The 25,511-nt window shown below is 43.2% G+C and overlaps 2 protein-coding genes across 3 annotated transcripts in view; one reads left to right on the forward strand and one right to left on the reverse strand.

Moving 5' to 3' along the window:
* Positions 1–1,758, forward strand: part of LOC125287935 (putative uncharacterized protein MYH16) — a 39,381-nt gene extending 37,623 nt beyond the window's left edge. The window contains 1 exon segment of the mRNA XM_048234021.1: positions 785–1,758. Within this exon segment, the coding sequence (XP_048089978.1) occupies positions 785–940 (156 nt within the window). The 3' untranslated portion in view covers positions 941–1,758.
* Positions 1,759–1,983: 225 nt separating this feature from the next.
* The window catches only part of gas7b (growth arrest-specific 7b), a 45,327-nt gene continuing 21,799 nt past the window's right edge, over positions 1,984–25,511 (reverse strand). For both annotated transcript variants that reach the window (XM_048233830.1, XM_048233829.1), the window contains 9 exons: positions 14,979–15,068; positions 14,223–14,338; positions 12,934–13,008; positions 9,944–10,022; positions 8,644–8,772; positions 7,817–7,940; positions 5,174–5,253; positions 4,578–4,676; positions 1,984–4,223 (listed from right to left, as the gene is read on the reverse strand). In XM_048233830.1, the coding sequence (XP_048089787.1) occupies positions 4,110–4,223; positions 4,578–4,676; positions 5,174–5,253; positions 7,817–7,940; positions 8,644–8,772; positions 9,944–10,022; positions 12,934–13,008; positions 14,223–14,338; positions 14,979–15,068 (906 nt within the window). In that variant the 3' untranslated portion in view covers positions 1,984–4,109. The remainder of the gene's footprint in view (positions 4,224–4,577; positions 4,677–5,173; positions 5,254–7,816; positions 7,941–8,643; positions 8,773–9,943; positions 10,023–12,933; positions 13,009–14,222; positions 14,339–14,978; positions 15,069–25,511) is intronic.

Genomic DNA, 25,511 nt, shown 5'->3' on the forward strand with positions numbered 1-25,511 from the left:
TGCAGGATAGGCAACATTATGTCTTCATTCTTCAGTCTTCATTTCTTGTTTTTTACACGTTCATATTATAGGTTACATAATGTTGTCATATGGTTAGTTTACATAAGCAAAAAAATAATAATACTTGAAAGTGTTGTAGTGTGTGTGGGGGGGTGGTGGTGCTGTAATGCAAGCACCATCATCCCATAGCACATATGGGTCCAACACCCACACGGACTTCATGTCCAGCTTGAGGTCATTTCTCTGTCCCACTCTCCATCTCTCCTACTCATTTCCTATCTACTCTCCACTGTCCTATCAATGGGTGGGTTTACATGGACAGTTTTTTCTGTCGTTCCGATTAAATTATTCCGAATAAGACATTTGTGGCGTCTGTTTACATGGGGTAGGTTCTATTCCGATCAGGTGCTCTCAAGCGCTCTAGAATCTTTGATCGAAATATCTGTTGCAGCCTGAGAAGCTACAGTGGTCAACCCGACTGACCAGACTGACAACCGACTGGCTGTTCAATCGATTGAACGATTGATACTGTATACATGGCTGTTCACTCGGAATAAGAACGGAATACACCACCCTTTTCGTTACGATTAAAATTCTAATTCCGAGGTGTTTATGTGTGTCATTTTTATTCTGATTGAGCCATTATTCTGATTTTAATCGGAATAAAAGTGTCCATGTAAACCCAATCAATAAAGGCTCGAAATGCCAGGGAATGCTGTTTGACTGTAAACGTTCTCCTGGTCCTCTTCTGGGTTTGACCTCCACTTGTATCTGTCCATTGTAGGGATACAGCACCCCCTACCCTGGGATGGTGAGATCACCAAGCTCTGCAGGGTCAGAAGGCAGGGGTGAGAAGATCCTCAACGACGACGACGGCGAGTCGGTCAGCTCTCTCATCCCTGCCTATCTCAACTCCCTGAAGAAGCTCATGGTGGACTAGACATCCAATGTCCCACCGCAAACCGTCTTAGACCAGCAAAGCAGTGAGCGCTCCGAGTGAGTGACTAATATTTCAATTACTTGCATGAGTGAAACAAATTCCAAAGTTTTTTTATGGAATGTCATAATTGTTCGTATTATAATGTTTTTTCTTACTTTGCAAGTAATTAGTACTGGTAATAGACCTCTCAAGTTTGCCTCCAAAAAGGACCCAAAGCTGATTCAGATCTCCTTCTATAGGCAAAGATGGTACCCAGATCTCCTTATATTGGCAAATATGGCACCCAGATCTCCTTATATAGGCAAAGATGGCAGCTTTGGGTCCCTTTTTTTGGCTCCATAGAACTTCAGAGGTCTATGGTTCGGAGGCACTATAATGTTGCCAAATAATGTGCATGAAAACAGAAAACTTTGCCAAATAAATATTTTATAACAAATGATTCCTAAAGCATTATTACAAAGTTTATAACTATGGCCACAAATCCTTTATTAGAACATTTATTAGAAATTATTAGATCTCCTACACTTATGTAAAAAATATATAATTTCTATGTATTTATATCAATTCAAATGCTATTCCAAAAAAATATTAAAGCTTTGAAAGTTTATCGCACATTGAATTCCAAGTACATTCCATGTTGTCTGTATTATTCAAGATAAATGATCTATTATTGGACCTTAAAGCTTCAAATGTGACTTTAATGCTTTTGGGGTGTCAAGACATGAAATGTATCACAAAGTGGAAACTGTTCCACTAAATGCCATTGCTTAAATGATGTATCAGTATTTCTTTTTGTCATTCAAAAGTATATAAATAAAATATGCTTCTTAAATGATAAAATCTGCTTTTAGTGATTTATTTGGGATCTAGAGATTAATCTAGTTGCATGAATAAATATATCATACAACTGTCTAAGAATATTAACTAATTTACTAACTAAGAACTGTCTAACTATACTAACCAACTATAGCCTAGTTACTGTATATGCATGTGCAATTATGATGTGAACACTCATTAATACACTAATAGAGGCAACACAGATGTGGTTTTAAGTTTGAATTTAATCATTGTGTCACCAGTATAAAGCAAAACCTGAATGCAGAACATTCTCTACTTGCTGTCTTTAAATGTACAGTTTCAAATGATATTATTGTTAAGTTTCTATCAGAATCAGTTTGCAGGTAAAACACTTTTGCACATCAATAGGCATCAACATGAAACAGCCACAAGTACAATGGCAAGACCTGGCATTAAGAATAAATCAAGCTGATGATTTTATTGACACAAAACAGAGAAGAAAGGGATCCAGTTAAATATCAGAAGTGAAAGAAAACAGTGTTATTTCATTCAGTATAAAAATAGGCATTGCGTAAAATAAAATCAATATATTATCTGTACCTCTTCAATTTTATACATCTTGTCTTTTCTCACCCCTGAACACACCGCTGAACCAACTGATTCCTGTGACAAACTGTTTCTTATTACAGACTGTCAAACTAAATCTGAAATGAATTGATCGCTGGGTTGGATGTTGAGGGGATTGTTAAAAAGTTGAACACTGAACATATTATTTGCCATGGTATTTCTCCTCTTCATGTTGACTAGGAGAGGACCCTTGAGTCTGACATCACTGGAAGCCACAGAGTCAATATTGAGAGTACAATGATCCTATGAGATGACTCAATGTCTCACCTACCAGACACAGACTCAATACTCTTGATTTAGTATCACAGTCAAATACTTCATCTCATATTCATTAAAGCTTTACTCACTGTAAACGCCATCACCCTGCTGTCGCTACAGTTCATTACTTCAGACTGAACAACAAAACATGTCACTACATTTTCTAATTTTGTAATCTTAGGGGTTTGACTGCATTTTGTTTCATTGTTTTCTATCATACTGATTTTCTCTTTTTTATGTTAGACAGAGAAACTTGAATAAGAAACCGGCAACTCATTGTTAGAGACATGACCATGGCAGAGAGTGCACTTAACCAGACATAAATTAAGACATCGAGATACTATATTTACAAAAGACAACCGTGAAAAGGGATGATTTCACACGCCAGAATACTGAATGCAACCATACAGTAGCTGTCATGTGATGTGCCATGACAGTACTCAAAACCAAAATCAAAAGCATGTCTTTCTCTCAGGGAACACACAGAAATAAATTTAGGCCCAGCGTTTAAAGTGTAAAAAGGATGTTGCATAAACTGCAGTTTTGAAATGTCAATTTGAAGAGTTAACGTTAAACAATAAATGTATATGCAAGAGGGTTGTGAATGACACGGCAAAGACCTGTCCGTGGGCACCGACAAGCTACGGTGGCTAAACTGGTGCCGTGATGCGGCAACAATAGATCAGTTCTTTTCCACAGTTGTTACCTTTGAAGGACATATACACACATAGACCGATGCATCACAAGTGGCCAAAGTATTTTAAGACATACTGAAATGGAAAATGAGATGTTTAGAAGGCAATGACTCAATTTGGGAACTTCATATCATAACTGTGTTTGTGGCAGGCGTAAGGTAAGGTGACCTCTGAAGTGACTTGGCAAGCGGGGTGCATGATTCTTAAAAAATATTTCTGTTCACTTAATTTCAGTTTAGCTGCAGCTAGTAAGTTTGTAAGACTTTTGAATGAATAAGCAAAGTGCTACACTATCATTATATATGTATATATTCATAGCATCAGGAAAATAGTCTCTTAACCTTTTTCAATCCTCTAAGCTGTACAAAGACGCATAGTTGTTCGTATTTATATATTTAGAGCGTATCCGGATTTTGTAGCGTTCCTTCTTATTTGAGAGCAGTCCTTTCTTCTGAGTGGAATTCCTTGGATATGGTTGTGCCCAAAATGTTCCCTGTAGAACCCTCCAGTGCCTTGGGAACATCACAGTCTCAAAGAGGGGCGGGTAATCGAACACTTCAGCCAATAACACGTAATCGAACTTTGGCGGCAGAAGTGTTGGATTTGACCCTCCCACAGACCAGCACCTTCCACAAGCGGCTTTATCTCATCGTCCCGTAAATCCTGCATCAGGAGAGTCTTCCACCGAGTTTATGTTCCAACAGTACACTTAAAGGCTCCTGCCTTCATAATGTGTGTGTGTGTGTGTGTGTGTGTGTGTGTGTGTGTGTGTGTGTGTGTGTGTAGGGGGGTCATATCTGCATGTCCACAGGTCGGACTTCTCCTGTCTTGTGCTCCTTCACCCACAGCTCTCGGTCTTTGGCTGGATCCACGCTTTGTAGCAGCTTGTCCACTGGCTCTATTGTCTGCATAAAGCACAAAAACAAGCACATGGATGAGTGCAACAATGACAGCTATCATGCCTGCATTCCCTGAATTCACTAGAACTTGTCAGGAGTAGAGTTTTGCCTTTTCATCAGAAATAATAGTGTCTTGGTAATCAATCAGATAGACACACTCACAAGGTTTGGAATGCATTGTGGTACAGATTTTAGATAGTTCTCGAGGATTGTATTGAACTCATTATTATTTCTACCTGAAGTACAGGTGTAGCCCCTTCAAACCTTTATTGTTGTATCATATTGCGTAATATCCTGTCGATGATAATTGTGTATGAATATAGTGGTGACTATTGTAGATTGTTGAAGCTGCAGACTTACGCTTTGGTTGAACATATCCGTCTCGTGCCGCAATGTTGTGTACTGACACAGGTGCTGTCGGATCATCTCCACTCTCTCTACCTCCAGCCTCTCCAGTTCCTGTGGGACAGTGACATACAGGTCAAACTGTAGGGGTCAATTTACAACACAGTAAACACAGAAAAGTGATAAAGTCTGAAATCTGCCCTGGTGGTAAAGACACAAAACAAGTGGAACAGCAGCAACACACACAATATGAGAACAAATGACGAATCCTTCTCTCGGATTTGTCATCCCGTTAGAGATCTTTGAAGGGACAGTGTTGTGATTCACAGCCCTTTGTTTTCCAACAACAGATTCCAACTCTGTCATGTCAACGTCACCAAAATTCACGTCAAACTGTGAGCAGGAGCAGGAGGCTTTACAGACTGTCAGCTATGAGTAACAATAACACACAACTAACAAACAAACAATCAGATTACAATGTTAATGCAACTATTTTTTTTTTCAACCAATCTTGACATTTTACTTGATTATACTAAAAACATTTGTTTTGTAAGAATTACTCTGCCACAGAACAGAGTGTAAAAGCAAACTTCAGAGGAGACTTCTCTTACCAAGCTCGTGGTGACCATCTCTTCAAACCATGTGGACTGAGACTGATTGTAAAGGTCCACACATTTCATCAGCTCATCTCCTGGAAGGACACAGTAGAGGAGGTTATCGTCTACCATTAATTCTGATGTTATTGTCATTTTCTTATCACCCACTAGGGGGCGATAATGACCAATGTTTGAACTGAACCACCTGATGCTCACTTTGAGTGATATCATTACCCACTACAGACAATCCCTAATGTCAACAACATTTTATGCTTTAGTCTAGGTTTTAGTGAAATATTTGGTTACAGTTAAAATCAGTATATAAACATAATGGACCATTCATGGGAAGCTATGACACCTACACCATAACAAATTGTATTTGTCTTTGAACGCAAGCCTGGCTGGAACCTACAGTGTGTCCCACCCAATACAATACAATACAATAATCCAGACCATTAAAAAACATTATGTGCAAAGCAAATCAGACATCACATCTAACTAGCTATTTTGGTCAGTTTTGAGTGTCCTGACACTTTTTCTGTTATCCATGAGTGTCCATTGCTTCTGCCTTGAAGCTCTCAGGGATAACTGTCCCCTCTGTTTTAGCAGATGTGCTTTTTCACACCTCCTCCGCTTCTCTGAGCTCACATACCACTCACAGCCGCTACTCAGCCAACTTCCTGCCTTGGCAGAGAACTCGGCACACAATACAAATGCACATACGTCTCCTAAACAATGCTAAGCAGGGCAAATGGTGCACAGCTGTTGCTTTCTTTCCTCCTCCTCCATTATTATTTAATGATAACAGATTAGTATTACTTTGCCTCCCCACACATTTAACGATACCCTGCTTGAGATTTTAGGTGTACAGGGACTGAAGCAGAAAAGAAGATCAACAATTTCAACAGTTTATAGCGTAACATGAGAGAGTGTTTTGCACGGCAGGAGTAATGTTGCTCTGGTCACTTTCTCTGCGTGCAACAACTCCACTTGGTTCTCAAGGCTGCATCTGTTTACACTCCAGCGTCCCGTCTCCAGTGCTAACCCCTCAGCGCAAGGTGAGGTAATATGTCTGGCTGTAGCCTCCCCCATAGGCCACTCACACACCCCCACACCACCCTCCGCACAGCAACATGTGTTTGTGTTTCCAGACTCTCACACTCTCTCTCTCTCTCTCACTCACTCACTCACTCACTCACTCACTCACTCACTCTCACTCACTCACTCACTCACTCTCTCACTCTCTCACTCTCTCACTCTCTCTCTCTCTCTCTCTCTCTCTCTCTCTCTCTCTCTCTCTCTCTCTCTCTCTCTCTCTCTCTCTCTCTCTCTCTCTCTCTCTCTATGACTCCTTTTAACCCCCCTTCCTTCCCCCTCTCTCCCTTTCTCCCCTTCTCTTATTTCTCTTTCTCTCTCTCTTTCTCACACACTCTCTCTCACTCTCCCCTTCTGCTGACCCCAGCTGGACATGCCCCCTGATTAAACCGCTCTCTGCCTGGGCCAGTGGGGCGGCCCCCGAGTGGGAGCCCTGGGGAGAGAGGCTGTACAGTCCAGCAGCGCTGTGAGAACGGCTGAGCGACTCAGGCCCAACTCCAGACCTTGGACTCATAAACACACGCACACACACACACGCACTCACACACACACACACGCACATGCGTGCATACACCCACACATACACACACGCACATACACACACGCACGCACGTGTGTGCACACATCCACACATCCACACATGCACATACACACACACGCACTCACACACACACGCACGCACATGCACCCACACATAAACACACACACACACACGCGCACACACATGCGTGCATACACCCACACACACACACGCGCATTACCTTTTACCACGCATACACACATGCATACACCTACACATACACACGCGACATACACACATCGCCGCGCCGCGTGTGTGCACACATCCACACATACACACACACACATACACTCACGCACACTAACACACGCATGCACACACACACACACACACAGTCACCTGCACATATGCACGCACACACACACACACACACACACACAGTCACTTGCACATATGCACACACACACACACACACACAATCTCATACTAATGCTTACAGTTACCAGGGAGCCATAAATACACTGTGTCACGAATATGCACTTATGGTGGGATCGTTTGACTGAAAATTATTCTCCTCGCTGCCTGGTCAGATTTCTCTTCTTTGCGTGTGGTTCCGTTTCATTGAAAGCTTCACATGACAATCCTCTGTTGGCCGAGTAACGGATCCATGACTTGCTCTAGAACCCTCTCCCATAATAACAAGCCACTGAGAGACTTGCATTCAAGTGGGCCTTTTGAATGGGTATACCAACAACTTTAAACGAACCTCAGTCTGAACCGACTGTGGTTCTTTTCGGAAACTTTCTTTGGGAACTCTCTTTTATCAGGTCAGCCTCAAGGATCCTAGCAGCTGATCTAAAGTTGTGCCAGCTCATATTACTCACAAAAAAAAACCCCAGATATTTTCCAGCCGGGTGAAATTCCGACATTCTGCCAACGCAGTAGCAACTCCTATAATTTTTCATAAAGTGCAGCCAGTCAGTCTTCTGGTGCTATTTGTTATCTACAGCTCAGGTCGTGGTGCTCTACTGCCGATGACTCACCTGCTTGCGTGGATTTCCTGCGAGCTTTCTTAATGTCCTCCTCGATCTTGGAGCTCAGCTTGATTTCCAGCTGCTGGGTCTTGACTTCTAGATCTTTCTGTCGGTCTGCGAGGGCCTTTCGGGCCTGACACAAAAAAGAGAATAAGGACAATCCGTTTAATAACCACACTACTAATTCCTTTTATTTAGCTGGTGTTGATGTGGCTGGTCTCTCCGCTGGGACTCACACTCTGTGACGTGAGGGCCAAGTCAGGGTCGAGGACCCGGCTCGTGTTCAGGTCCAGTTTGGCCTGACCCACGGCAGACATGTGTTGGATCGCACGGCTCACATGAGCTTTAAAACGACGTCAAGTCCCCCCCCCCGCGCCTTCACGCTCTACTACTTTAAATTAATCACGTTAGTCAGGCCGGTGTGTCACGCAATCTCCTTTCACACCTTCTGACCTCATTGGACAATTGTGTCATTTGTTAAGAGTGAAATGGCAATCCGGGTGATTACATGCTCGACGTCAAAGTCGTGGGTGTGTGGAGGGCACCTGAGCCGATCTGCTGATTTATAGAGCCAGTGGGGGGGCCCTCCTGAGACGCGAGATGGCCCACTGCTTTGGAACAACACCCTGGAATCTCAATAATTCATGTGAGGGGGGATTCTTGACATTCTGGAAGAGCAACCTGGGGAAGGGCAGAGTGCTCGGTCGCCAGGGTTACGGCTCTCTTTGAAATCTCAAATCGCTGAGAGGTGACTAGAACTGGAAATGCAAAAAAAAAAACACCAGACTGACGTCAGGAGGCCTTCTTATAGAAGTTACCGAAGGGGCAAATGTTACCTTTTCGACGGCAGCGTAACGGCTGGCTAGCTGTTTTCTGAGGTCGGCGATGTGGTGGTCGAACTTCTTCATGTCCTTCTTGAAGTTGTCACGAAAGGTGAGGAAGGGCTTCTCCACCTCACTCTGCAGCTGAAATCAGAGAAGCCAAATTTATCTCTGACCGGAGTCACTGAAGTGTCTAAGCAGCTCCAGATTTTGGAAATAGATATAAGGAACACCTGGGAAATGTTTCCCGTCTGCAGCACCAGATGATTCTTAACCTAATTCTAGACGTTAATGTGAAGTATTTCACACTGTCTAGGAAATAATTCACATATTCCAAAAGAGATATTTGTATTGGGTTCATGCATTTTGAATTTCATTAACTTATCCAAATGAGTCATGGGGCTATCTGGAACCAAAAAAAAAAAAAACTGATCCAGCAGATTAAGAGGCCTAGTGTCTATGGAGAGTTTGTGTTGTAACTTAAGTGCCATTACCGCACAGCCTTGGATAACTGTGAGGATCTTCGTTTGCGCACACACACTGCCAGGGTCTACAGAGACAAGTGTGCTGCACACATCTGGTCCGACGTCTCCTTGTGTGTGTACATACTAACCATCCCCTCAACCTCCCCCAACACCCCCTCCTTTTCCCTTCGCCCAGCTGTGTTCCAGAACTTTCCTCTCGGCCAAGATAAACCTACACGTCTCATGGACAAGCAAACCGTCTCACGTGGTGGTGGCAGGAAGGCCTACAGGTTTTTCAGCACTGCTTAAATCAAATAAAATCTCAATTTCTCCATGTTATGAAGTGTGTGTAAAAGCTCACATGCACATAGTGAAATTTCACTGGCTATGCAAATGTATTTTTATCCCTGCTGTGGTGCAGAACATATTACTCGCTGCCATGACTACACATTTAATGTCCAATTCAAATTGCAATTTTAACAGCCATGACACCATTTATAGCTAAATGGAGAATTTCATCACATCTGTCTTAAAAATAGCAAAAATCACAGTGAAAATGACCAGACTATTGAATGAGCAGTCCACTTATAATAACAGCAAAATGTTATCATTTGCCTATTTGCATCACAAAAGGCTACTTCACTCAACACCACCCATGTTAAGTGAGTGGGTTCTAATAAAAACATATAGAGGACACAATCAAGGAGACATAGTGCACACTAATTAGTGTTCAAGGAGAGGAGAGAGAATAAATATGAAGTGGGGCCCTCTAATCCCCAATCTACACTCCCAACCCTCCCCCTCCCCTCCCTCCACTCCCTTATCCTTTCTCTAACTTAGCGCCTGCTCACCTTGGAGGAGAACTTGAGGTGAACTTCGGCCTCGTCGGCCAGGCTCTTCTTCAGCTGGGCCCAGGCCTCTCCCAGAGTGCTGCAGAAGACAGATAGGGGCTTAGCGTAAGAACCTCTTCCCTCTGGAGGGGAGCCTATCAGAGGGCAGCGCAAGGTCAGCCTGCTCGCTGGCTGCCTGGACGCCCCCGCACCACTGTACTGCGAAGGAGGCTACGCGGTGGACTTGAGAAGTGGACTTATTCAACACAGTGTGAAGAGGGGAATGGTGTGGGTGAGTGTTTTTTTTAAAGACCTATGAGGGTTGTATAACTGACCCCCCCCCCTCCCTCTAGTGGAGGCATTGGACTCCCTCACAGAACACATTTCAGGAAATTCATTTTCATTCAGGAAATGATGATTCAGAAAATGCATTCATCTTTATTTAGATAGATGGCTAGAAAGTATTCATAAAGCTTCACAATGATTGACTTAATTCTATATGTACCTATTTATGGTCACGGCTACACAGCCTTATGATGTTATTGTATAGTCCTTTACATCTTCTACATAAGTCTTCTAAATAAAGATGGATTGTGGCCTTGCTCTCACAGTGATGAGTCAATCCTTAACCTCAGGACCCTACTGCACAGATTGGCTCTTCTTGCAGGGCTAGGCATAAACAGTCACTAAGTGACCACGCAGTGACTGGACATAGACAGTGGCACAGACATCACGGTCCACCTCGCACACTTGTGATCTATTGCTGGACATTCACAAACATTCACAGGATATTTATTCAAAGACAATAAACTGTGGCTGCAGAGGCTCCGGCCTCACCCTGACTAGAGTACATACCGAACACTCAGACGTATACACACATCAGTCCTGCTCTTCCTGAAGGTTTTAGAAACACAGGCCACATACTGTAAGCGGACATACGTTCCCTTTCACTCCACCAACTCAAAACCTGTATCATAAACTGAAGTACATCGACAGCGACGACAACAACTCCGGTCCTATGACGAAGAATATGCATTGATGTAGCATTTATCACGCATCATGCATGCTTAATAAAGCACAATCAGAATAGCCCTATGCGAGATCTGTGAGTTATGAGCTAAAATATAGACAGATCCATATGTGTGTGCGGACATGCTTCAGCTAGGCTTCCCCCAGCCGGCGTCAGATCAAACGGGGCTTTGAATGGGGCGCCGCGAGCACAGCGCTGTGGAATGCAGTTCCACCGACTTCCAGCACATTCTTCTTTGGCTGCTTATCACCGGGTCACAGGCGCGCGCGTTCCAAATCAGGAAGGATACGTTCATAATGCCAGGCTTTAACCTTAACTCAAGCGTGCTCTTTCAATAGCCTCAGAGTTTTCTTTCAGGAGCTCAGTAACTCTCAAACTTAAAAAAAAAATCCTGACGTAGCCTACTTCACAATACATCAACACAACAAAAGCTACAGTGATTCAGAACTTTTTTGAGGTGACCTTTCCATTGCATCGTTTCTATGGTGACGGTTTAAAAACCACCAATCACACAAAAGTGTCTCTGCAGCAAGTGAACGTGTTTTTTTCCCCCGTGTTCCGGGGTGTCATCGATCAGCTGTGGGAGAGAAGAGGAGCACCATCGGGGCTGCTGTCCAGCCGTTTGGCTTACAATGGAACTCCTCCTGCTGCAGCCGCAGCACAAATGGCAGATTCAGGAATAAACAAGCGGTTCTGGGCATGGACGTAGGAGCCGGCCAACAAAACAGTGATTGTCTCTGCCCCGCAACAAAACCAGGGCTAGGGGGTCTGGTCTGATGATGGGGCCGGGGGGTTGGATAGTGGACGGGGCGGGGGGCAGTACAGGATAATACGAGCATTGTGTTGTGTCTCTGGGAATGGGTGGGCCCACGACTGTGGCATAATCTAGATTCTAAATGAAACAATTAGCCTTCTCTATCAAACGGGGTGTGGTGTGGTGGTGGTGGGGCGGTCACACCACAGTTACGTGTCACCTTTACACACTGGACTCCAATGCAACACAATGCATTGGAGTCAGGGGCTTGATTGCTCTGCTTGGTTTATAGGTAGATTTAGTACATTTCTGTGTACTGTTCAGCCTCTTTAAGGCCATCCATAAAAAGGCACATTTGATGTCTAACAGCATAATGGATGCAATATGCTGGGAGCTGCTGCTGTTGCTGTAGCGCTTTTACACTTAGCTGAGCCTAAACACTTTTGTGAGTTGATGTAAACGATGACAGATTGGCATTAAGGGCCAGGGACTTGGCAGAACGTGTGGGTTTTTCGGGAGACAGACTGAGCGCTCTCCTCCCTACTCGTTTATGGCTCTCCACTTGCGTGGGCCGTGTCCAGGCCTCCACTCGCTCCCAACATGAGGTGTCCTTATGCGCCTCAGAGTCCCAACTGCAACCAAAGCACATTCCTGTCCATCCATGATGATTTCATATGCACTTCAAAAGGAGGAGACGCATGTGTCAATTCTGATGGAGATCGGCCGTTTTTGAACGTGCAATCGTCTATTACACACACGCCCGTGCACACACACACACACACACACACACACACACACACACAGACGCACACACACACACACAGGATGACTCACAGGTGGAGAGAGAAACGCTTCCCTCTTTCACACAACGGGGTGACGTTAGTAGTCTGCAGCAACACACCCAGGTTTCCCTGCACATCAGCACATTTTCTAACCCACAGGGGAACACGTCACACACACACACACACACACACACACACACACACACGCACACACACACTCATTCCCAGACAAAAGCCACGACTGGCCATCACCTCTTCCACATCTCTAATGCCCATATTAGTCACAGGTCACCACGTGGGCTTGAGTCGACTGTGAGAACAAAACAGGCAGAAGAGGCTTGTCGTTATTAGCATTGCTTTATATAGCTATTGCTCTTGTGGGACTGTGGCTTATCCCCGGAGCTGTGTCAGCGGCGGTGGGGGTGGGGGGGGGCATCAGTCTTACCCTTCTTCCTGTGCGGCTAAGGGAATCTGCGACAGCTTGGAGAGATTCTTGGCGTATTCCTCCTCAATCTTGATTCTGGAAAAAAAAGCAGACAAAACAAGAATGCGGGAGTTGTTACTGAAGCTTGATGCACAGTGCCAGCAGCAAAACACAATGTGTGATATTTCTAGATTCCTGCTCTATCAAAAGAAACGAAACTAAACAAAAACAAAACAATTCTCTCTTGAGTGAGTTAAGGTGAATTGGGAAAGGTCTATGACACAGGGGAGCATGCTCACAAAGTCATGGGGGCAGATTCACATCCTCTGCATCCCCCCCGTTACCCCTGAGGGGTGGGTGACCCCGTAGAGTGACCCTGGCCAGTGAAACACCACCCACCCCCGCAGACTCACACACAAGCTCAGCCTTTGAACGCCCAACCGCTGGGAGTTACAAAGCAGGACAGGGCCATTCTCAGAATACTGGGCCAACTTGCAAACTAAAGTCACAGAGCACTCACTCACTCACTCACTTGAAAAAGACCTCAAAACATCTCTTTCGCATGTGAGAGGGAGAAAGAGAGAGAGAGAGAGAGAGAGAGAGACACTGTTTAATGTTTAATGAAACAAGGGAAGTGGATAGCAGTGACCGTTACCACAGCGCTGTTTTCATGGCAACATGCAGGAAAACACAAGAAATAGATAGAAACAAGGGATGTTGTGCAATATCTGTGATGCATAGGACATCCACCCCCATGCTGGGTGCATTTTAGCAGAAGTCCACAGAGCATTGCAACATGTGGTGCAGAGCATCATAATATGCTCTGAAAGAAAATAGGATTCTCTTTTTTTATATGCAATTGATCCATTATTGAGAGCATTGTTTTCTCCAGACTTGCTACATGATTAAATGTGCATTTATGCACTACCACAACATAGAATGGAAACCATCAGAATGTTGAAACTATGGAGAAGGTTCTGTAAGAATTGTCCTGTTGTATTTCCAGAGCACTACTCGTTTAACAGAACAATATTGATGGTATTGTCCAGCAAACTGTACTGCAGCTTCAATTAAGCTCTACACAATGAGGATGTGCTAAAGAAGCTAAAGAAGAAACTTGAATCTGGTGTGAATTTATACTTGAGGTATAGCGCTTAATGAGATTTGTCCAACCATAACATAACAGCGATGTTACCGTCGGACAAATGTCATTAAGCACTATTCCTCAAGTATAAATTCACAGCAGATTCAAGATCTGACTGCAGAGTTCCCCGCCATAGTAGCAGTTGCAGTAAGTGACGACATCTCACCTCTCGCGTATGAACTCGGCCATCTCCTTCTGCATCTGTTTGCCCTTGAGCTGTTTGTGGAGCAGCACCTCGAAGCCGGAGACCGACGGATTCCCCTGGGGGTCCTTCTTGTCTGTCTGGGGTACAAACAGGTAGAGGAGAGAGGATGACTGGGGAGATATGTGGATATGGAGACATGCCTAAGATCAAAGTTTTTTTTTGTGTCTGGCTGAGGATTCAGTGTTTATTTCTGATCAAACAAGTGACTAAAGGGAGCCTAGAATGCTGTTTAGTATGTGTTGAAAGAGCATTCTCAGAATATGCAACAAATTAAGACTATGCAGACATCGGCATGATGACAGTCAAGATAAACACCCGTCCATTCATTTATACATTTATTTCATTGTTTCGAGATAAATAGAGGCCATGCATAATAAACATGTCTTATTCTTTAGAGAAGTGAAAGCAAGTTTATTTATGTAGCACATTTCAGACACAGATATGCAATTCAGGTTACAACATACTTGGGACAGGAACTCTGTGGCCAGATTTGATCTCAACTTGAGTTTGAATAAGGATCAAGATGATTTCAACAGTGCAATTGTTGTATTAAACAGTACTTCACTGAGGTGATGTACTGTGTTTGCATAAGTTTGATTTTTAACTTATGTTTGAGTATGTCTATATGCTTTCTCTCCCTCTGTGTGTGTGTGTGTGTGTGTGTGTGTGTGTGTCTGTGTGTAGCTGTTCTCTGTGGTCTGGATGGTCTTCCCTTACCCAAAAATAGTCACAGTAGCTCCACTCATCCGGTTTCAGTAACTGCTGCTCAGCCATGTTCAGAGGCAGTGGGAATGTCACACAGTTGATCTGCATAAGGGACCACCACATAGAGGAAATAATAAAAACACAAATGTATGTTACACTATTATGCAGTAACTAGGAATACCTGGACTCTGGAAGGGATATGAAACCACAAACAATCGGCATTAAAACGTAGACATTTAGACATTAAGACATTTTAAGACTATAAAGATTGAAATTTAAGACCTACACAATGCATTACCAAAAAATATTCAAATCAAAGAAATTCTGAAAAAAATCATTGAAAAGTCGTTGAAAAAGCATTAATTTAATTTACAGATAAAGCAATCAAACTAGTAACCTTCCACACCCAACGTCTACAACCCAACTGATTTTTACATTGCTCACTTGTAGTATACCCAAGGAAAAATATCCTTGTCACGTACCAAATGCCCTAAACCTTAAGCCCAAAATGAATATAATCTAAAACAAACTAGCCCTCAAATAGAATAGATTTCAGCAAGGAAGTAAAAAATGAGACGAGTTGAAACTGGGTGTGAAAGTGTGTTTTGGGTGGACACTCTGCACTTGTGTGTGCGTGTGTGTGAGTGTGTGTGTTTGCATGAGAATGTGTGTGGGTGGGGTATGTGTATGAGCCTTGTCAAGGACGTTGTTAGGCTTACAGTATTTTGGGGGAGCTGAAACCACCCAAAGATGATCAAAAGCCCTCCTAAAAATATATAGTATTAATATGCGTCCAAATTCAGTTCCATTATTCTCTGTTGAATTGCTCACGGAGTACTTATCTCGCACAAGTCGCACAGACGTCACTTGAAAGAGCGGAACCGGAACTTTCGAATGATGTTAGCGGCTAGTGCTGATAAACAGTTTGCATTTTGCGGCTATGTTTCTCTGCATGCTCTGGCTTGTGACTCCAGCGCCTTCACACCCAGAGTTCCTAATTGAATATTTTTTTTTGCAAAGTTTGCAGCGAGCCTCGTACCTGGAGCTGGGTACCACTTGTAACCAACAGCAGACATCGCTGTGATCTAGCCAGTGTTGCCACAGTTGCCTTGAAAAAGTAATCTCATTACTCCTTTAAAAAGTAACTTAGTTACTTTTAAAATCAAGTAATCAGTAAAGTAACTGAGTTAGATTACAAGTTACTTTATTAGTTACTTTCAGTAGCTGCCGACAACACCCCATCAACATAAAATGACAACAGGTTTTGCCAATACTCACTTTATTGGAAATGCATTTTAACAGTAATGTCAACAATGTATAGCAGACATCCCAACCTGAAAAAAAGTAATTTTAGGGAGGTACAGTAGCCCTTTAGCCTACTTAGATACTAAAATTCAGATGTTTGTTCAATAATGTCTAGTCAGTACACCAAATAAGGAAGGCCTATAGATAGAAATTGTGATGATAGAATATGTAGATTTTGGTAGTTTGGGCTTTTCATTTTCAAAAAGAGAACAAACGGGAGAGCGTGGTGTTTGCAAAGAAAAGGCTTTTCATGTAGCCTTGGCAAGTCTCGTTGAAAGTAGGCCTATACTTTCCCATTTTCCACACATAACCGAACTTTAACAAATTCTGAGGAGACGCAGATGTATTTTGCGGCAGGTATTGCATTTATCACAGGATTTGTAGATTTATCACTGCGTAGGCTACGTACCAACACCAATATCCCCCAGAAAGAACTAGGCCTACAACACACTGAACCAATGTTCTGAGCATTCTGCTGGTTTTGTTACAATGGTAGCAAAGACGCTAGAGCTCTGCTTGGCAAGCTATGACTCAATACTTTTTTGCTACTTTGTAATAACTTTCTGCGGCCAGCGTTTCTGGAAATGAACGATGGTAAAATATTTTTTAGACCTGACTAAATGAATTCTAAGACCTCGGAATGAAAATCTGGCCGTTTTTAGTTTTAAGGCCTTAAATGTAAAGTTCTGAATTTTAGGCTTTTTAAGACCCAGCGGGAACCCTGTTAAAAGGTGACAATGAAAGGTGGCAATAAAGGCCGTAGGTTACACTGATTCTACAACAGCCAAGGGGCGTTGTTAGGCACGAGAAATATAAAAGAAATATATTTCCTCTATCTGAATGGTTGCCAAGCAACGTCAAGACGCAGCTACTTTAACTTTTGTATCAAGTTATGATAGCGCAGTAACAAAATACAAAATACAAAATGCGGTCAAGGTGTATGTTTATGCTGCATTTTACAACGGCATCGAACGTGATTCAGCCAATCACAATCAAGGACTGGAACTATCAGTTTTAGAATTTGCATTATTTTGTATTGTTATCTGTATGCGCAAGACTATTGGCAGGAGTGTGAGAAAGTGTAAGGCTTGAATGTGTTAGAATGTTTAGCCTATGTTTGTATGAAATCACCGAGCATCCCGACGTTTGACCACAATATTATCAGCAACCGTGAAGGGGAAGATTTATAGTCTAATAATTAAACTGCCAGTTTGTTTAAGCTATAGGTCTCTGAATGAGCTGTGGAGCAGAGACACATGCCACTGTCATCTGACAGCACCATACATCTCTGTAGTCAAGTATTTATATAGCGCATTTCATGTACAGGGGTCATTCAATGTGCTTTACAGACACAAAAGCAAAGAGTAGGCCTAATAGTAAAAAATAAAAGCATAAAAGGGCAATAGTTAAAGTTTAAAAAAATAAAGTACACAATGTAATTAAAGAATAATTTAAAAGAAAACGTAAAAGACACAAGGTAGAATAATTAAAAGACAGATTCAGAATTTGTAGCTCAGTGATATCAGGAAGTATACTTAATCAGTTAGCAGAAGGCATCTGAGAACAGTTTGGTCTCAAGTCTAAATTTAAAACAGACTACAGCTGGGGTCTTTTTGATGTCATCCGAAAGTCGGTTCCAGAGCTGAACCGCATAGTAGCTAAAAGCTGCTTCACCATGTTTAGTTCTAACAGTGGGTTTTACTAACAGGGTTTTCTCCTGAGACCTGAGACCATAAGACTGTAAAGTGTAAGCATGCGTGTGAGAATCGGTGTGAATATGTATGCAGCATTGTGTGTGTGTGTGTGTGCGCGAGCGCATATGTGTGTGTGTGTATTTGTATTTGTATAAATCAACATGCCTACCGACATCCACAATATTGATCACAGTACTGATGGAGCACCAGCACCGGTATGATTTATAACCTAATAAACACACTGGCCAGTTTGTTGGCTCTGTCGGACGGTCACCAGACAGGAGCTCATCGCAGGGTTTGGAGGCCAGACCAGGGGCTGGCGTGTGTGACACAGATGCTGTTTATCTGCTCCTGACACCAGAGCCGGAGACGACAGCCCTGTGGAGAGCACCGCCCTCTTGCTCATATGTGCAAGGTCACTGCAGTACTCTTGTCCAGCACACTGACCACACGCCTCACAACTGTCCCTACAACACACATCCAGAGTGTTTGCTTATTCAACTGTCCCCACAACACGCATCTACAGTGTTAGTTTATTATAAAGTAGTTAGGTCCGGTCACACTATTTATCAATTTCTCACTGGACAAAAGGCATTCCTTGAGTGGGGCTATCCTATGGTTGAATCACAACTGTATGGATATTCCTTACCCACAACACACATCTACTGTCTCCACAACACACATCTACAGTGTTAGTTTATTATAAAGTAGTTAGGTCCGGTCACACTATTTATCAATTTCTCACTGGACAAAAGGCATTCCTTGAGTGGGGCTATCCTATGGTTGAATCACAACTGTATGGATATTCCTTACCAACATCACACTCATTCATGCCATATTGCTGAATTATATATTTCTCATCAAAGTGTATGATCTGCTACACTGGTGCACGTGCCAGTTCAAAGTTGGTTCAGCTGGCTAAACGGATGAGGTTTCAATTTTCCAGATAACCACCATAGAGCCACATAATTGTGTCACTATACTATTTTAACAATGACACAATGTGTAATTTTGCCTTCATCACCGCAATGGAGAACAATCAAGATAAAGTGTAGACTCATCAACATGATCATTTAGAAATTACAGCCATTACATCCACGTTCTGTTTTAAGTAATGGTTAATCATTAGTAATAGTGTAATTAATGGTTATAGGCTTACAGCAACTCTTGTTTTGTCACCATAATACGGTAATAATTAGGCTTGCCTTCCATACCGTAGGACATATCTGGCACTCAGTTCTCACTGACTCACTCTCATTTACTGACAATAGACCATAATCTTTCAGCATAAAAATATTGTTAATCATAGTTGCTAAATAAAGCTATGCATGTGATAAGAAGCTGTTTGCTGCAGGAAAACCACAACACAAAAAAACACTAAAAGGTGTCTAGGTCACATGCTTCCTTAATAACCCTTAGTCTATCTGTTTCTAAAATCAACCCTGTACAGACATCTCATTTGTGTGAGGAGGATTTAATTAACATTCTCATCCATGGCTAAATGATACCCTCCGATCGCAGCGCACCAAACTCAGAGCCGCGGAGAGGAAATGGCACAAATCCAAACTAGCTGACGACCTCAAAAACTACCAGACACTCCTGACCTCCTTCTCAGCCAGCATCACAGCTGCTAAGACTGCTTTCTACCATGACAAAATCAACAGCGCTACAGACACTCGAAAACTTTTCTCAACCTTCAAATCGCTACTCAACCCTCAGCTGCCTCCTCCTCCATCCAGCCTTACTGCAGATACCCTCGCCTCATTTTTTACAAACAAAGTGGCGGCAATCAGCAGTCAATTCTCTACATGCCCACTCAACGCATCTGACTCAGATACCGCTCCTACAACCTCTAGGGACTGCTGGAACATCTTTTTTCAGCATTCACGCCTCTCTCGAGTGAAGTGTCCAGACTCCTGACATGCAGCCGTCCTACCACATGCTTTCGCTGGACCCTATACCCTCTGAGCCTACTTCAGTCCATCAGCCCGACCATCGCTCCAGCTATCACACATGTGATCAATGCCTCACTAACCTCTGGCACATTTCCAACAGCGTTCAAAATGGCCGGGTAACACCGTTACTTAAGAAAGCTTCTCTCAACCCTGCTCAAGTCGAGAACTACCGCCCTGTCTAACTACTGCCTTTCCTATCCAAAGGCATTGAACGAGCGGTCTCCAAACAGGTCTCTGACTTCCTTTCACAGAACAACCTTCTGGATCCAAATCAGTCTGGGTTCAAAAGCGGCCACTCTACCCAACGGCTCTGCTGTCTGTAACAGAAGCCTTAAAGAAGCCAGGGGCAACCTTCGGTCATCAGTACTCATTCTGCTTGACTTATCGGCTGCCTTTGACCGCGGTTAATCACCGCATCCTTCTCTATACTTCGCTGACATGGGAATCTCGGTTCTGCTCTCTCCTGGTTTGAATCCTACCTCACAGGGCGCTTCGTTTAACGTATCATGGCTTGGTCAGCTATCCGCACCTCACCATCTCACCACAGGGGTCCCCCAGGGCTCAGTGCTGGGCCCCTCCTCTTTGCTATCTACACCACCTCCTTGGGACAGATTATCCGTTCGCCGCGGCTTCTCATACCACTGCTATGCAGGCGACACACAGCTCTATCTGTCCTTTCCACCTGACGACCCCCTGGTTTCAGCACGGATCTCGGATTGCCTTTCAGACATAGCTACATGGATGAAGGCACACCACCTCCAGCTGAACCTCTCAAAGACTGAACTGCTGGTCATCCCAGCTAAACTTACCATACACCACGACATCAACATCAAATTTGACTCCCTGTCTGTTTTACCAACCAGGACTGCAAGAAATCTAGGAGTTGTTCTTGACAACCAACTAAACTTCTCAGATCATGTTGCCTCAGTCGCCGGTCATGCCGTTTAAGCACTCTACAACATCACGGAAAATCAGGACTTACTTGACTCAAGATGCTACCCAACTTCTGGTTCAGGCAATAGTCATCTCCGACTTCGACTACTGCAATGCCCTCCTGACAGGTCTCCCAGCCTGCGCGAGTGAAACCACTTCAGATGATGATCCAGAGCGGCGCTGGTCTACAACCAACCCAAAAGGGCACATGTTACCCGCTGCTCATCCAGCTACACTGGCTACCTATGGCGGCCCGCATCAAATTCAAGTCTCTAACGCTTGCCTACAAAGAAATCTCGGTTCTGCTCCCACCTACTTGAATGCCCTCTTACAGACTTACACTACCTCCAGACCGCTCTCGGCTCCTCTGATCGAACAACGTCCTAGCTCTACCACCCGGTGCGCTCAAGCCAATCAAACTTTTCTCATCTGTTGTTCCTCGTTGGTGGAACACACTTCCAGTTCCTACAAGGGGCAGGGACATCCTTTTCCACTTTCAAAAACTCCTGAAGACCCAGCTCTTTAGAGAACATCTACTCTCATAGCAACACTTACAACAAGTCTTACTGATCCTAGCACTCACCAGCCGTTTTAAACTGACAAGTAACTGTTAAAAACAGCACTCACCTACGCACTTATTCTTTCTGTACTCTAATGTTCTTTTAAACTGTCCTAAAATTGTGAGAATTGTTCTAAAACTTACTGTTTACCATGTTGTTAGTCGCTTTGGTTAAAAAGCGTCAGCCAAATGTAATGTAATGTAATGTAATGTAACTGAGGTTGCTGATAGTTTTACAGATAGCCTGCAGCAGTCTAGCCTTGTGGAATCACCTGGGTATTTTATAATAATGTGTTTTACACACACACACACACACACACACACACACACACACACACACACACAAAATATCCAGTTAAGGTGCTTAGTGGTCGCCTCAGGATCAGCTAAATCCACTGGCACTGAATCATCTATTGTTGGGCTAATTTGCTCTGATTCATCAGCACAACTGTGAGTTGATGTCTGTAGAGGACAGTGAGTCAGAGTGGATGAAAAAATAATGTGAAAAAAAACAACATTAATTTCAGATAAGACAGATGAGATAAGTGGGATATGATTTAAAGGTGTTGGGACAGATTGTTTGGGGGCAGAATGCTTTGGTCATCATGGTTTGGACCGGTGGGGATACAAAGGAGTCTTTTATCTGAGGGTCAGTCATTTTTCTCTGTGTAGAGTGCTGTGACTTGACACGTCACAATCAAGGCATTGTGACACCGTAGAGTAGACAGTCTCTCTCCAGACGCATACCTGGCCTCGCCTGGAGGATGATTCACTATAGCATCAAATGTGGAAAAACAAACTATTCTGACACAGGTGTGTTTTCTTAAAAAAACAGTGTCTTTGGTAATGGCTGATGACATTTTTCGGGATAGGATATATCAAAGGCTTCTCAGAGGGTTTAGTTTGATGGCAAGTCAGAACTGTGAAATCCCAAAAAACATTTTACAGACTGCTAACAACAGCAAAATCTTTATTGAGCACAAAACAACCTTCAGTCTCTGTCTATAGATTCTGTGCTCACCAAAGCATAAAATGGAAACCACACACCCCAATGTCACACACACACACACACACACACACACACACACACACATTACATTGGCAAAACATGTAACTCTACTGTCTCTAGTCTGTTTATAAACAATGGACCAAATGTGTATCCAGTATTGGGTCACAACTGCATGTAACTATGGCAAATTACATAAGAGCATATGCCAGGAAAGAGTCAGGACACATAACACAAGCTATACTTATATAGCAGAGAGAAAGCTCAAAAACCTCAAGACTACTCCATGACAACAAAACACAGGAATTATATACCATGTCTCCATCTGTACATCTCAACCCACATATTTTAAATAAAGTAAAATTAGCAATATTTCAGCTGGTGTGACACATACTAAACCTGTCCGTAAAAATGCTACTAAGCCTGACCAAAGTAACACTTTCATAAAACTTTCCACATTGAGGGTGACATTTCATGATTATCATTGTATTTTAAGGTGTTGCAGTACACATGCATACATAACATCTACTCTACACCCAACAGTTAAGATATTTTCAACAATTTAACATCAATTACTTATGTTTTAGTTGTAGTTTTGTAGCTGGCCAAACATAACATAACCAACTGACTGGACAAATGTGACATCTATGTCTAAAAAGTTCATCTATTGAATAGTAGGGACAGCCACATTTTCCACAAAACCATCTCATGTCATTGCATCACTCGCAAAGGCCTACAAACACTTCAGCCATAGCTTGCTCTTGTATTTCAGCAAACTCATGTCAAAATCCTGTCTCAGCTAGCCAGTGATGCGCTAAGCAGGGACCCATCAAACTTTGCACAGAACAGGCTTGTGTTTTGATCCCTAGCATCCAAAATTTAGGGTGACCCCTTCAGTGGTGAAGATGGCCATGCCAGTGTCTGAGTTGGTGTAGTTGCCCAGTAACACCGGCTAATCCTGTAAGTTTGGCCAACACTGCTGTGATGAGGGTCCAGCGAGGCGCTTTGAGCTGTCAGTCTGTCAGCTTTGCAGACCCACAGATTTAGGAGCCAGTCTGACCGTAAGACCCTTATATGTACTTCCTATTCACTTTGATTAAGTTTAATTGAGGGGGGAAAGGCAAAGAGGGGAGGGATGAGAAGTAGTATCTGGAGGATGAATGTGGAGAGAGAGAGAGAGAGAGAGAGAGAGAGAGAGAGAGAGAGAGAGAGAGAGAGAGAGAGAGAGAGTGTGTGTGTGTGTGTGTGTGTGTGTGTGTGTGCGTGCGTGTTGAGTATTATCTTCTCTAGGCAGATAGCCAGACATGTCGTGCCCCTTACTCCGTCCACAAAAATAACTGGGACAGAAAAAAAAAATAGAATTTTACTCTGCCTCATTTCACAAAGCACAGATAAGGAAAAGACATGCCCTGGCTTGCAACCTTTGTGTCAGCCAGGGTCTTTGAGGTGCCACGCTTTTGGGAGCTACCCATGATCCCCCTGGGGCGGTTCGGAGGAGCTGGGGCCGGCTGTGTGTACCTTGATGATCCTCCGTCGTACAATGCTTCCTTTTGTCACACCAAAGTCCGACTTCACTTCTAATTTCTCGCATCCGCTCGACGGCTCTTGACCGGAGGTGCTGGGGCTGCCCCCGTCTGCCAAGCCTGACCCCGGGAGGAATGTGTTAGCCGAGGAGGCTAGCAAAATCTAAAACTAAACTAAAATGCAGCAGTGATTCACTTAGTGAGTTCTGTCGTGGGATAATTATGCCGTCTGAAATTAGTATCACATCACAATGCTCATGTTGGTAATCCCAGAAAAAAAATATTCAGAGATTTATTCCTTAATCTAGGGTTTGACACATCAACCAAATTGGCTCTGTTAAAGAAAAGACAGATTAATGATGCTGCAATAACTGTCTGGAACTCTCCCAGACACCCTAATCTGCAACAGAAGTTTCAACATGATATGACTGTATTAACAAGGCAGGACACTTCCAAAGGCATTACGACTACTTTGTATGCCCACAGTTTACTAGCAGGTGAGCATAAGCTTCTCGGTGGTTAACTTTTGTAGACATTAGCAAGAACGCTAGGCTAATGCCTTCCACTGCCATCCAAGTTCCTTGAAGTGATAAAAAAACAATCATGCTTTTTCAGAGCAGGAGAGGAATGCACCCAAAGTGGAAAAGCCATCACTGAGACGGCATTGTTCGAGCAGTGATGCGGACGTGATGGCCAATCAGGAGGAAAAGAATGTGTGACACTAAGAATGCTCCCCTCTCTCCTGCTCTGAGAAGGAACTGTGAGTATCTCATCAGCACATTTTAGTGCAGCGCAGGAATCCACTAATGGACGCACTTGAGATAAGGTTTTGTGGTGACTTGCACAATTGCTAGACAGATGTTATTCAGTGAGAAATTGAATTTCCATTCCATTTAGTTTGGGCCGCATACAGTAGAGACTAATTTGCCATGGACTCTTTATGGTAGGCCTACCTCTGTTAAATGACATGCATTTCCATTAGGAAATGTCATACTTCCATGATCTGTAGACAATCAGTGGAGAAATGTCCCAAAAGCTGATTCTGAACACTTTTTGACAAGCAAATAACAAACAAGTCAAATGTTGCCTCTCATTGATTTCTTTTTCACATTGTTTTAACCCATTCGCGCTGGATGCTGCATGACGCAACATTGACCCTCCTGCTGGATGCTGCGTAGTGCAGCATGCTTTTTATTTAATGTTTCTAGGTGCTACAGAGGCTTAGATATTACATTTTTAGTATGTTTTCAGAAAACCCTCAGGAAATAAGGTTATTTAGTCTAGAATGCCATAGGATTCTATAGGCGTTTTTAGCAGGCATTTTAGGAGTAAATGGGTTAAAATGTGTATATCAGTGACATCACTTGCCATGTGGCATCACCTGTGGACATAGTAATAGTGAAGTTCCAAAGTCTGATAAGAAATCCACAACATCAGTGACATAACTGACTAAAATGAATTCTTGTTATACTGCCAATAATCAGTGACCCTACTGACCCTTTCCAACATCAACATCCAACAAAGGCAGAGCAGCACTGGGCAGACTTTCCTATAGGCATACTACACTTCC

The sequence above is a fragment of the Alosa alosa genome, chromosome 22 (genome assembly GCF_017589495.1).
Source record: "Alosa alosa isolate M-15738 ecotype Scorff River chromosome 22, AALO_Geno_1.1, whole genome shotgun sequence".
In the NCBI taxonomy this organism is placed as follows: domain Eukaryota; kingdom Metazoa; phylum Chordata; class Actinopteri; order Clupeiformes; family Clupeidae; genus Alosa; species Alosa alosa.